Genomic DNA, 13,972 nt, shown 5'->3' with positions numbered 1-13,972 from the left:
TGACATTTGAAGTGCCTTAAAGCAGCTTGAGGGGCATATGTGTGTGTGTGTGTGTGCATGTGCATGTGTGTGTGCGTGTGCGTGTGTGTGTGTGTGTGTGCGTGTGCGTGTGTGTGTGCTTGTGCTCTGAACCTTATGTTGCCTGAGAAACGATGGATGCAGCTACATTAGGTGAGAATCGGTGCGCACAGTTGCGTCTCAGATGCCACGCACTGCCGACCTGAAAGTTGTAATTTTATAGCCTCTGTGTGAAACACGTGACTACTGTGCCGTGGCGCCTGGTCATTAGGTTCCCCTCTCATTTAAATGAACAGCCATTGCAAACAGTTCAAATGAAACAGCCAGCGCCTCTCGTGGAGCTGTCCCAGATTGGGAAGTTGCCTAACATAATAAATATTCCCCGATAATCATTAACATTTACAGCACAACAGATGTTACATTGTCCTCAATGAACGAGCACGTTGTACAAAAAGAGCATTTCAAATTTGAACCAGATAGTGGAAAATTAGGAGCAGGTCTACTAACCATCTGTTCCAGTGAGGTTTCGCTTGCCTCTGCGTTTGAATGTGTGCTTGGAGAGACGCAGGGTAAAGAGAGCTGCTTTGGCAGGTACACCATTCTTTTCCCCGGAGAACTGACTGAAGCATCATCAAATAGTGTCTGTGAGTAGATTAAAACAAATTCTCTTGACACGTACTGCTCCATCTCAAAAAAGCTGAACGGCCACCGTCAACAAAAAGCAACACGAAGCACAGAATGCAGCCACTCCTGTTAAATGAAGTGCCATGTCGGGATGTATTAGAGCCACGAGCGCAGCAAGATAGCTGCCAGTTACCCCTAAGAGTAATGCTATAATTTATTTTTATAAAGCACTTTGAAAATCACTTCTATTTGTTATATAATAGAACAAAATACCACTGGATGAGCTCTAAATTACTCACTGACAAAAAAAAAAAAAGAAGAAAAGGAAATGTTCCACCAGGGGAATAAACAAGCAACTAATGGGAGGTTTTTGTGTATTTGAGGCAGTCGGTTTGGATTCCCCCTTAACACCCCGTGTGTGGTCATGAATAGGGGAGCACGGACGCCTGTGCCGTCGCCGTGGGAACAGGGACTACATTAAACAGTCATTATCCCAAGTGGCTCGAGTTATGTTTTATTTATCAGCATCCCATTTAAGTAACAGTGGAGTAACCAAAGCATATCAGGCATAAGAAGATGATGTGTCTTTTTGTGGTAAGCTTTAAAGCTGCTGAAGGAGGTTTACACCAAAACACGCCTGCAGAGCTACAGTAGGTGAGCTTGTTGCGTCTCTACAAACTTAGATTTGACCTATTTGCCTGAATTAAATTATTGTGTTGGCGTCGAACAGAAGCAGAAAATCTTCCCTGTTTTCAGGAAGTGAGCACAATTGAAACTCATCTCCCCCCTAAAAAGACTCTGAGAAGGCGACATTTATGTCCAAGAAGAATGCAGATTAATGACATCACATTCCACATTTTTCAAGGTTTTGAAGTCTTCAAACTTCAGAGGGTAACGTCTCACTGCCATTTGGGACCAACAGTACGCCAAGTTGCCTGGTGCAGCTTTAAATAGAAGACATTAATGAGCACTTCTTCTAAAATATGCATTCAGTTCTATTTAATCTTCCTCACATTGCCGCAGTTTGAGGTGAATTATTCTGAACTTTATTTGACTCAATGCACAAATGGATTTCTTTGGATGAGCATTGCCCACGTAATGGTAAAAGAGCCAATAACGTGTCTTTTGAAATGTTGTTGGTCGTTGGCCAGTTTAGCTGAAAAACAAAAGTAGCGTGACATCTCAGTTGTGAGCCGAGTTGCCAAATCGAACTTGTATATGGAAAGGAGGCTTCTTCAGCATTAAGGGGTGGCGCTCTGGTTTTTAATTTCGAGTTTCGTGATGTTACTATTGTTTGACATGGAGAGCAAGGTCTGGATAAACACTGTGCAGAAGGTTATCTGGGATGGATCAATGTAGTGTGTATTGTTCAGGAACTTTTATTGTCTTTCTCTGCAGCAGAGGCAAAAGGCAAATATTAAGAGTTAAAGTTTCCTCTTTATCTTTATTTGTTACAGAATGAATCAATGTATTATTTTTTTTTGTTTAAATGTATCTTTGTGGTCACAGCTGGGTAATAAATTGTGTAAACTTGTCAAATTTAAACACCCTGCAGTGTTCTGTGATCCCAGCTCACTTATCCATTTACCTGGATATTAACCACACACCATAGGAAGGCCGTCAGACCGAAGGCTGTTAATTGGTGCAGCTTCCCGTGCACGATGTCCACTGTACCATATGCAAACAACACACAGCACATGCTTTTCCTTGCCGCCTGATGGGCCAGATCATATTACAGTTGAACGTTGAGTGCACAGCTCTGTGTCGAGGCCTTGGTAGTCTCTTGCTATCAGTGCGGGGCCAGACGGTACAGCAGCTGTTCTAGTGGTGCCCCTTATGTCCCCCTCGATCCAAGTCAGCTCACCTGGTTTGAATCAAGCCACCCTATTTTATATTCTGCCAGCTTGAACATAGTTTATGCTTTCTTTGTTTGTCCTATTGCTTCTCCTTCCAGAAATAGGACTCCCCTCTCCACTGGCAACTCCTAAGGCGGCGTGGAGCCCCAGGTGTATTAAAGCATGACTGTCCCCCAGTCGGCCGCTTGTCAGTGTTAGAACAAAGCAGCAGCAGCACAAACCATAAAGCCAGCCAGCCTCAAACCCACAGCACACCTACAAATCTCCTTAAAGCTCCGCCTTTCTCTTTGTGTGCCGCTCACCCATTCAGCATCTCCACGACTTTGCCCGTCTCTTTCTTTGTTTTCTTCTTCTGTTTCGACAGCACTGGCTCTCATAACCTCCGGAAAATGTACCTTCTTAGTGCTTCTTCCACATCTGCGATTCTGCTCTTCTATGGCTTTGCTACTTTGCTGTGGAGTCTGTAATTACATAGCTCTACTGTGTGCTCAGCCAAGGACTCCTACAGTCCTTGAGTGAAAGGGGTCCCAGTGGGCGCCCCTGGTTCTTCACAGAGGGGATTTGGGCTCGGTGGCTGTGTAATTATGCCGATTCCTCTGGTTTCCATTTGCGTGAGCTGCTGTTTATTTGGTTCAATCTGAGTTGAGAGCGACGGACTCGAAGAAGGAAGGGCAGAGGAAGGGAGGGAGGGGCTGCAGCTTTTCAAACAGCCAGCCCCTGCCAGTTCTGTTTTAGCATTGAATCGAGCGAGGTCTGGCCAGGTACATATTTACACGTTTTTACAGCCCCCTCCTGCGCACACAGCTCCCCCACTTCGCTCCAATTTAAGATTAAACTTTAACTAGTGTTGTCACACAGTAAATTGTGTTTGCTATATCACAAAATATCATACTACAGCTGCCACAACTGGTAATCTAAGCTCTGATAAAACGCAGTAAAGCATTGCCCCGGGGTGCACGAGGACACAGGTGGCTCTCAAGGTACAGATGACAAGGTTGCCAGTCCTCTCTGTCAAACTGTATTAGTAAATCAATCTGTCATCTTCAAATCCCCCAAGTTTAAATCTCTATCGAGAGGGTCTTGCTGATGTGGTCAGAAGGAAATGAAAGATGATGTGCACTTAGTAACTTCAAAAGGTTGTCACTTTGTTTCATACAATTTGATGTCTGCAGCCAAGGCAGCATTTGAGTGGAAGCGTATAACAATAGGTTAAAATTGACTTTCTCTCATAATGCGCTTCTCTCCAGCCTAAGCAATTCAACCTGAGAATTGTGCTGCACACTGTGAAAGATCGTCAAAAAGAATGTTAAACTTAATGGTCTTTTACCCAAAGTCTGCACCATTTCCTCTCCTCATTCATGTGTTGTGCACCGATGGCCTTAGGCGGACTACCTACAGTTTTTACAAGACAAATCTTACTTCCAGTAAAATTGGCATAAAACGTACATACCCGAGACATACCCAAAGTAAAATGAAAGCTGTTTGTAAACCATTTCTAGTACCAGCATGAGTCTGGTCTCTTTTGAAAGGAAATATTGTATCCCTTCACTGTAGGTGTTACTGGCACAGAGTTACATGAGTGTGAACACTGTTTTGTTTGCAGAAAAGTGCCTGTAAATAACTGAAGCTATGAGGTATTAGCTGGACAATGGGACCACAGTATCTGACCTGATCCAGATTCAAAGTTGATAATAATAATACAGAAAAAAAAATACTGTTTTACACATGTTTTTCTCAGGGTATGTGCAGGCATTTCCAAAGAAAATGCCATTTGGAGAGATTGGGGGACATAACAAGTAGTATGGTGAAAAATGTCATTTATGTCGGCCATCTTAGGTCAATGAGACACAAAAAAAATCTATGGGGATTTATGAACGCACAGCACATAATTCCAAACGACGAGGCCGTGGATCATGTGTATTATGGATATATGAATTATTTTTGGACTAGATACTTTGCTGGATGGGATTTACTGGACCGTCTGATCAGTGTGGGACTCTGACGCTGTTTTGGGTAGTTGTGTCAATACTGTAATCGCTTGTTTGTTTAGTAGTTGTCTGACAAAGCTATTTACTGTGCCTGTGGTTATTGGAAACCATAAATGGTTTATACCAAACGAATCATGAAAGTCTTAGCTTTCCGTAGACATCTCATTTATGCGTTAACTTTTAACTGGTGAAGGAGCGTGGGTTCCGTTAAAACTCCGACGGCCCGTGGGCTGGCCGTCTGAACATAAGGAGGTTTAAACAGAACAGTTGCTGCCGCTGCTTCATTTTGACAGCCTGCAGACACACAACTCTTCTCTACTTTAGCTTCTTACACAGTTGACTACATGAGATTTTGTATTTACTTAGAGGGCGTAAACAGACATGGATCTCCCTCAAGGATTCTCACACATTTAAAATCCCTACTGTAAACTTCATTTCTGGAGGGGGGGACGACGACGACACACACGATTATCCATAGTTTTAATGTACTCCGTGTTGAAGAGCTGCTCTGTTTGTGGTGCATGTGTTTAGGTGTCTGTTCTCCACTTGAGGCCACAAAATATTCTCTGCCTCTTTATGACTGGATTCACGAGTGGCTTTATGAGTCTGGTGTGATTAATGGAGGAATTTCAGTCTTTCTTCCTGTGGGTCCCTGTCTGTTCATAGGAGATAATTATGGCTGCAGTTGGTTGTAAATACAAGCTCAGCCAGGGGTTGTCGGACCAGGAAATGGGACATCATCTGACTTCACCTGGAAAGGCACATAAATCAGAGATAACAAAGGCGTGTTGAAGACAACAGGATGTAGAGGCCCTGCAATGACACTTCTGCTCCGACTGCAGTCACTGTAGACCTCTGATCAGATGTAAATACATGTTGTGGTTGTGTTGTAGATTAAAAAAAAACTGCAGTAATTATTTTCAAAATTGATTCATATGTTCCTAATTTATCAATTCATATTCAGTCTCTGAAATAAATCAAATGTATTACCTCAGTTTCATAGAAACCAAGATGACATCTCTAGATTTTAAATTTAAAGGAGCTGGAATTAGCAAATGTTTGCCGTATTTATTAAAGTAATTAATTGGCGATTAGTATTTTTCTCAAAGGTCTAATTATTCCAATTATAAATAAAAGCAAGGTGACTGTAGGGGAATTTAATTCAAACATATTAACTGCAAATTGTAAGTAAAATTCAAAAGGGCGAGAGAAAGAAGGGAATTTGACACTTCAGTTTAGCATGAGGTCAATATGCAGTATGCATGAAAGGCTAAACCACAGGCTGGTTCAAAGGTCCGTCCCCGCTAATTGACTAATTCTTTTCGCTACCAAATTCCTCACAAGCTGAGATAGAAAGGGGAGAGGTGTGTAATTGCTGAGTTTTTTATATAGCGAATGTGTGTGTTCTCATTGTTTTGAGTGCTTACACAGGACTCCATATTGTTTCCTTTAATAGGAGCTCCAGGCAGTCATTGAAGTATTTGTGAGTAAAAAGTAATTAAAATTTGAATGGGCTACGAGGTGTGTTGCTGGGTAGATGGAGGGGGGCGCAGCAGACGATGACTTGGCTCCAACTCACTGCCCTTGTACTCATTCATTAGTGATGCATTGGTTCTCGCTCGGCCCTCCCATCTCATCAGAAACGGTACCTTTGTGGACAAAGACAGGGTTGTATGGATGGTCCCATTATGTTAATAACAACTCCCCCAGCTTGTCCACATAACCTCCACCATGTACCGACTTTTTAGGCTGATATATAGGGAGCAGAAACTGTATCTGTGGCATAACCTGGGCTAAATTTTGTGTGTTTAAAAGTGAGTGTTGTGTGTGCATGTACTACCTAGGTGGTTGATTTTACTCCTTGACTTTCAGTGCATGTACTTGCTATTGACTTAAGTGCTTTGCTTGCCCTTGGACACTTGTTAATCCTAATTAAATGTTTTTTTTTTTCTGTCTCTCTCTCTCTCTCTCTCTCTTTGTCTAGCTGGCAATGGACAGATGGTACAAATGGACTCCAGTAAGTCTGGTTTTGTGGGTTCACAAGTCGAACTGCGCTGCATTTTCATCAACAGTAACCCACCGGTCAAGATCTCTCAAGTCACCTGGCAGAAGCAGCTTAACGGCACTAAACAGAACGTGGCCATAGCCAACCCGGCCCTGGGTGTGTCCGTTCTGCCGCCCTTCAAGGAGCGGGTCAGCTTTAAGCAGGCGGCAGTTCGTCATCGTACGCCCTCGCTGGAGGACACCACCATCGTGTTCTCCAACCTGCAGCTGTCTGATGAAGCAGCCTACATTTGCGAGTACACCACCTTTCCTGCAGGCAACCGGGAGAGCATGGTCAACCTAACTGTATTTGGTAAGTGAAATGTTACAACTTTAATTCAGAGTCTGTAATTTAGAAGGTAAAACTATCAAAATCTAATATTTACAGATCTAATTCTTAGTCATCTAATCACTCTTCATTTTGTTTGTTAGGTTTTCTTATTTATTTTGTCTTAGGTCTAAGATTTATCTAAAACCTATTTCCAGGGAAACAGTAGCTGAACATTCGTCATAGTTTCTGAATGTATTCTGGGTTTAAGCATAAATGTCTGCCTTGTCGTCAAAACCTTCACCCTTTTCAAACCGCACCAGCGTTTTCATTGCTATAATTCATATTCCCAAAAGGTTATTTGCTTGTGAAAACCATGTATCTCCAAAACATCGGCTTTTAAGAGAGCCCAAGCAAGGATTTTTCCAATCATACACAGTGGTTTTAAATAGTTCAGATATGAGATTTTTCAAACTCAGAAAGCAATACTGTAATCCTTCAGTTTGATTGACGGAATTCTAAGTAATATAATACGGCGATAAATGGTTTCCCCTGGATGGTGATAGAAATAAATAAAAATAGTGTGTGAAATCAGAAAATGTATCTGCATTCAAACCACAAGCTGACTACTATCCAGGTTAAACCTTGATGAGTATTTGCTCGTTTTCAGGCTCCTACACATTGTCTAACAAAAATGGATCATCAGAACGGATAATACTAACAACTGTTGCAGTGAATCGAGTGACCTTAAATACATTTTGAGCCAAGAAAACAGAAAAACAAATATCTGTCTCGTCGATCTGAACATCAACAAGAGAGCTATTTCCTAGAACATGTTTCTGCATGTCTGATGATGATGGATGTGAAAACCATCGCCCAATCTTGGTTTCTCTTTGACTTAAGGCAGAAGCTAAACCCCCTTTGAATCAGATAACACTGGGTCAAGCAGACATCTTCCTGTGAAGTGAAAATCTGAATGAGTGCACTTTTACAACTCTGATCTTTGAGGTGACATGGCCACAGGGTTCGTTGTAAAGGTCTTTCGAACACCTCAAAACAGATGCTTTTTCTCTGCTTGCTGAAGCTCTCAGTATAAACATGTTGTTTACAGTTTAAACTCTGGAGATTGTCGAGCAGCGCCACCAACCATTACTTGACAGTTGGGTCGACCATCTTCGACAGATTCATGATGTGATGATTGACGTGTTAACACCAGTCAGAGATTCTATAAAACAGGAAACTGCCGCAGAAAGTAGTCAATAAAAATGGAAGGTGAGACAGAAATCAATAAGGCCACTCCAGAGTCTGTAATTTGGCTAGAATAGTCCCATCTTATGAAAAAAGGGAGCGCTTGAGATTTATTTTATCCTGGAAAGAGGCAGCTTTGAAAAGGTTGTGTGCTGACTCTGATTAGAGAGCTAATTAGAAATTAGTGTTGGTGTGTTTTCCATTAAGTCACACTAAAAGAAAAAGCACTTGGCTTAAGTAGTCCCTGTTGCCGAAGCCTCTCAGTCAGCCCAGAGTCTCCGTTTTGTGTGACTGAGCCTCCCAGGACTTTTTTAGGCTTCAGTGGCTCAGTGAACATCGGGAACCTGTGTGCAGATAACCAACCGCCAACGTTCAAAGAGGCCTCTTCATGGCCTATCTCTTCCAGTTGTGCATTTGCTCAAGCACAAGCAGCCTGCCTTTTGATGTACTAAGAGTAGATTGCTAATTGGCAACTCACAAAGGATTCAAATTGCATGACTGCGCATTTGGGTAGGGAAGAGGGTTGTACATCTGAGAGCTCTGACAACTGCTTTGAGGACAGAAAGAGGCCAAATTTGGTCTCATTTGAGTTACAACACTATTTTCATCTCGGCACTTTGTTTAATTTACTTCAGATAGTCAAGCGTAGGTGAAGATGACAAAATTAGACACTAAAAAGAGGTGAAAACTGACGGGGGAAAACAAGATTTTTTTTTTTTCTTCTCCATGTCAGTTATGTAATTTTTCTTTTCTACTCTACAGCTCGGCCTATTACACGTATGACCTTGAGGACACCCACGATTGTGGCCAAGGCTCAAAAGCGCAAGATGACTGTTGCCACTTGTATATCGTCCAATGGGAAGCCCCAAAGTGTGATCAGATGGGAGACCAGGTTGAAAGGCGAAGCCACTTTCCAGGAGACTCGCAACCAAAATGGGACAGTGACAGTACAGAGCAACTACGTGGTGATCCCGAGCCGCGACACCCACAAGCAGAAGCTCACATGCATCGTGACGTACCGAAATGAGAGGATCACGGACAGCGTGGTGCTCAATGTGCAGTGTAAGAAAATTGATTATAGAACTCCAATATTACATTTGAATACACACAATTACTATGATGTTTCCATCTCTTACAGTTTTGTTTTAGTAAACTTGGACTGAAATGTTTGGTTTTTTTTTTTTTCTTTTAAATGAGTCTGTTCAAACCTGTTTTATTCAGGTTTTATGTTCTCTCACCCCCAAATGTTGTGTTTTTGTTGCAAGATGACACCAGTCATAAATGCAAATCAGCTATCGAGTAGCACTTACACCCCGAGAATCCTCCAAAATAAAGTTTAGATTTAAAATCCATTATTTCAAAAATGTTGTATTTTTGTCAAATGCATTGTGTGTGCATTGAATAATACGGAAGTATAACAGTAGTAACATACATGTGAGGAAGGAGCCCAACTATTTGTATCAACAGTAAATATTATTTACTCAACTTATTAGGAACTATTTGCTATACTAGACAACACTTTTGAAGACACCGTAGTTTATTATTTCACATATGCAAATAGCTAAATGAAACACACACTAATTGGGACGATTTAACCTATTATTTAGCGTATTTCGTAAAGGAGGAATTTGTTTTCAGAGTATTTGACAACTGTTTTGGTTTTACTTTGGTTTTACTGCTAAACTACTGGTGTGCTTCAGCAGAGGTACATTGGTACCACAGTGTTTTTTTGGATAATGTACTTGAGGGATGAACTGACACCAGCTTGCCTTCCTTGCAGATGAACCCGAGGTGAAGATCGAGGGGTTTGATGGAAACTGGTACCTGAACCGTCAGAATGTGCAGCTAACCTGCAGGGCTGATGCTAACCCCCCTGTCACCATCTACCAGTGGAAACTGTGAGTCTGACTAAACTGTGAAAAAATAAGGCTTAAGGCTCAGAAGACAAGACAGCATGGCTATGTGTTGTTTCTCTCAAGTTAGATTTCTGTAATAAAAAAAAAAAAAAATTGTGTAGAAAGCTCGCTAAAGCAGAGGAAGGCAGTTTCCCAGAATGGCCTAGTTGAATGAGTCTGTGCTTTCCCAATGCTTGTTTCAAGGTATATATATATACAACAAAATAATCTTCAAAGATAAAAACGCGCAAGCTTCCATCATCCTCTCCAGAAATGTGTCTCCGTTTATTTGTTTGTTTATAAAATGCGTAATAAAGATAACACTAGGACCCGAGGCAAGGAACAATGGGCCCATTACAGCGGCAACACACACCCCTATCTGCCTGATGGTCACAGATACTGGGAGATAAATGCAAACACAGCACGGTTTGCTTTGCTTTTGGGGTTTTTGCTTTGAAGTCTGAAGACCGGCATGCAGGTAGAGTGGTAAGAAAGCCTCATTGTTAGCGCTGTTGTGTTCTCTGGGGGGCACGGAGGCAGCGGTTTGTCCCTGAGACAGGAGAAATGCTTGAAGTATGCTACAGTTTACACCCGCATAACCGCGGGGCTGATATCAGGGGTTTCTGCCTCGGAGACTATCGCTGCAAACACACAAGCGAGCAGAGATACAAACATGATTTCAAGGCCTTGGGGAATTGCTAAATAACCTCAGGTTTCATCTGCTCCGAGAAATGACATGAAAAGTCGGTCATGCGGAAATAATAGATATAAGCAGTGAGATATGGAAGGAATACAACTAGAATACAAAATTGTTTGCTGTAATTTGTCCCGATCGAACTCTTCACTGAATTTTGATGTCAGAGGCAGGAGAAAATAGAAAAGTCATCTCTTTGAATATCAAACAAGTGTATCGCTGTTTAAATTAAACTATTATGTAGTAAAATTGAGAGATAAATGTAGCAATTTGTCCTTTAATTGCTTAGTGAAGGCAAGGTTGAGAAATATGTCAGTGGACTTGAGTGGATGTGGATTAATAGACCATTGTGCCCTCATTGTATCAACTCTACAGACCCCTGTTGGATTTTAATGAGGCACAGGGAGGGTTTTTTTCTGCTTCTCCTGAGCATAGATTTGGCTTTCAGGGCAGAAACACTGATATAGCAGCAGCAGCAGAAGAAGACAAGATAGAGATGATTTGGCCTGTTTGGGCTCTTTTTTCTTTCATTATATGGGAAGCAAGAGGAGATTTAGGGAGATAGGGGAAGAGAGGAAGAGAAGAGGAGGAGGATGTGGAGATGTGATCTAGAAAGACGAGGGCACTGTGCTGACAGATAGGAGAGGACGGCCATTTCTGCACTGAAAATGAGATGCCAAATCTGTTGTGAAGGTTCCCCTGGGCTCCACTGTGGAGGTCAACACAAGGCTGTGACAGAACGATCCGGAATAGGCTGGCAGCATTGCGTCACTGCAGACACATACACGAGAGGTGTAGCCAAATCCAATAAGTATTAATGTCTTTGATACAGATCCACATTATTTCCAAGACTAGCAGTTGTATATAATTTTTACCTCCTTCACTGAACTCACCGGATTTTGTTTGTGTGTAACTTACTGTAGCTGCTATAATTGAAACATCTTTATTTTTACAATCACTTTTTCACATTTTTTTTCTTTTCTTTCTTCCTTGACATATATGCAGTCCTTGAGGAACACACCCGACCATCTTTGATATATATTTTTTTGTGCCTTTTCTTCGAGCACAATGCCAGAGACATTTCTCAAAACAGGCTAATGGGGATCTTCACTGAAATAGCAGACTCGACTAAAAAAAGGATACATCCTCTTTGAACTTTGTTTTTGGAATAAATGTTCATCCTTGACATGTCCTATTTTTTTAAAAGTCTGTTTTAAGTGTATTCTGCTGTTTTGAGTGGATACTAAAATTGTAAATGGGGGGGGGGTTGAAAAGTTGTTTATTATCACATACAACTCAATTACTCGTGCGATAAGATTTTAGACTCAATATTTCCTTATTTTTAGTCTCTGAAAAGCAATTTATCAGCAGACACATTCTCTCCCTCCACAGTGCATTTCCAGCCTCTCAAAGATAAGCAATTCTATAAATAAAAAAAGCGGTTTTATTGTTATTACTGCATTTTACAGTGTGATTATTTCAAATTCTGCTCTAATTAACTAGCTTACTTATCTCTATTCTGAAACTGTGATTATATTAGACATGTTGAATATAGGCCACAGTTAGACAACTGTAGGTTTTTAATTTATTCAATAGCTGTGCATACAACTCAAAGATGACTTCAATGACCTTTTAAATGGCATTTAAGTCATGGTTTAATCTAAAGCTCTGTAACTACAGGATCTAGTCCAGCAAGTCCTGCCATCATGGAGGGCTGATGTTCCTCTAATTTAACGAGCACTTACTAAATATCACTAATGTTGTCTGTGGCTTCTCCAAGAGTATGAAATTCCACATTTAAGAATTATAATTGAAGGTTAAAAAGCTGCCAAACCAACAAAACAGATGGATGTTTGATTAAATTGAAGTCCCCATCCATTAATGCTACTTAATTGTTTAAATCGTTCCAGAGAGCTCCTAAATTCTTCTTCTACTTTGTTCATTATTTATGTTTAAACTCCTATTTTAGGAATTAAACATCCCATTTTGGGCCTCTCACTCTGAACAGTCTGCTTTCCTGCATCTGAATTTAAAGTCACGCAGTTTATCATGAAGTCAGCGTTGATGTGGCGTCCTCACACCCACATGTGAACACGCACATAACATGCCATACATGCATTCACATGAGCATACCAGCCGTCAGAGAGACGGCATCACTCTTAAGCTGTTTGTTAGTCTTTCATTGCTGCCCTTGAGGCTCCACACACAGTCACAATCACAAACGCATGAATTCAAATGTCTCACAAATGCAGACATCTCCGCTCATGGCACAGTCTGTGGTGAATCGCAGTTTGCCAGCCTTTCATTTCTGCTGCAAATCAATTGGGCTTTGCAGAACTGAGCGTTTGATAGAGGCTCACAAGGTAACTGATTATTGAATCGTGACATACAGTATTGAGGGTTGTTTGCAGCTCCATTGCAATTGCTTTCGTCAGGGTGGCCAATGAAAACAACTCAACCAGATCTCTTTCTATTGCTTTTGTTCTGAACTATGGATACTTAAAAAAACAAATACAAAAAAAAAACACTCTGAGCCTTTGTTTTCTGTCGATTTCTGAAAATGTTGCTCTATCAAATAAATTTGGCCAAATATGGATCAGCTTTTTGTCACTGTCTTTCCCCCCCGTCACTGCAGAACGTTGTTGAAAGCCGGTTTTGTAAACCCCAAGTGCTCCATGTGTGACCATTGTTAGCATGAGACCTAATTTGTTGCCTCTTTGTCATGTCACTCGGTTTTCTCTGCCTGTAATAAATGAAGCACGACATGGCTTTTAATGTGTTCCCACTCCAGCTTGTCACATGGTGTCTCTCAGACCCAGGAGTGATGGAGGGCAATCTTTGCAGCTTCCTTATTGTTTAAAGAAACCATCAACAACAGGCAGCGCAGCCCAGTCACACTGGAAGCTATTTTATATCATCACTATTGTGTTTTGTAACTCCACTAAAGCTGGGCCCATTCACAGCAACTGAGCGAGGACAACAGGAAACGGCTAATTGTCATGAAATTAGATACCTTTCCCGGCCACGGGGCTCCGTAAAAGGGGTCCGGATAATAGAAAAGAGGGTTGGCGTGTTCATGATCCGTGAACATAAGAGTGTGCTGACCTGATCAAAGGACATGAGCAAGTCTGAACTTGGTGGAGATAGCCGACCGTAAAGAGAAGCACCTCAGACAGGAGGACGGGGCTGCGGTTCTCAATGGCAGCCCGGCATTTGGTAGATTCTGCATTTATCGCTTGATCAGCTGCCTCTCTTGACAGCTCCCTTGAGTTTTAAGTTCAGCCATGTGAGCTGTGCTACAGTTGAGCTACATCCCCCTCCTACCGCTGTCTGTTTTG

The 13,972-nt window shown here is 41.6% G+C and overlaps 1 protein-coding gene across 3 annotated transcripts in view; it reads left to right on the top strand.

Annotated features, from left to right (window-relative positions):
* Positions 1-13,972, top strand: part of nectin1b (nectin cell adhesion molecule 1b) — a 139,760-nt gene that overhangs the window by 42,196 nt on the left and 83,592 nt on the right. For all 3 annotated transcript variants that reach the window (XM_069161158.1, XM_069161160.1, XM_069161159.1), the window contains exons 2-4: positions 6,471-6,842; positions 8,808-9,107; positions 9,826-9,943. In XM_069161158.1, coding sequence (XP_069017259.1) covers positions 6,471-6,842; positions 8,808-9,107; positions 9,826-9,943 — 790 coding nt within the window. The remainder of the gene's footprint in view (positions 1-6,470; positions 6,843-8,807; positions 9,108-9,825; positions 9,944-13,972) is intronic.

Source organism: Embiotoca jacksoni, unplaced genomic scaffold, assembly GCF_022577435.1.
Source record: "Embiotoca jacksoni isolate LCO1_2020_lvr unplaced genomic scaffold, fEmbJac1.0.p SCAF_28, whole genome shotgun sequence".
NCBI classification, from domain to species: Eukaryota; Metazoa; Chordata; class Actinopteri; family Embiotocidae; genus Embiotoca; species Embiotoca jacksoni.
Note: the sequence above shows the minus strand (reverse complement) of the source record. Positions and strands in the feature narration are given on the sequence as shown.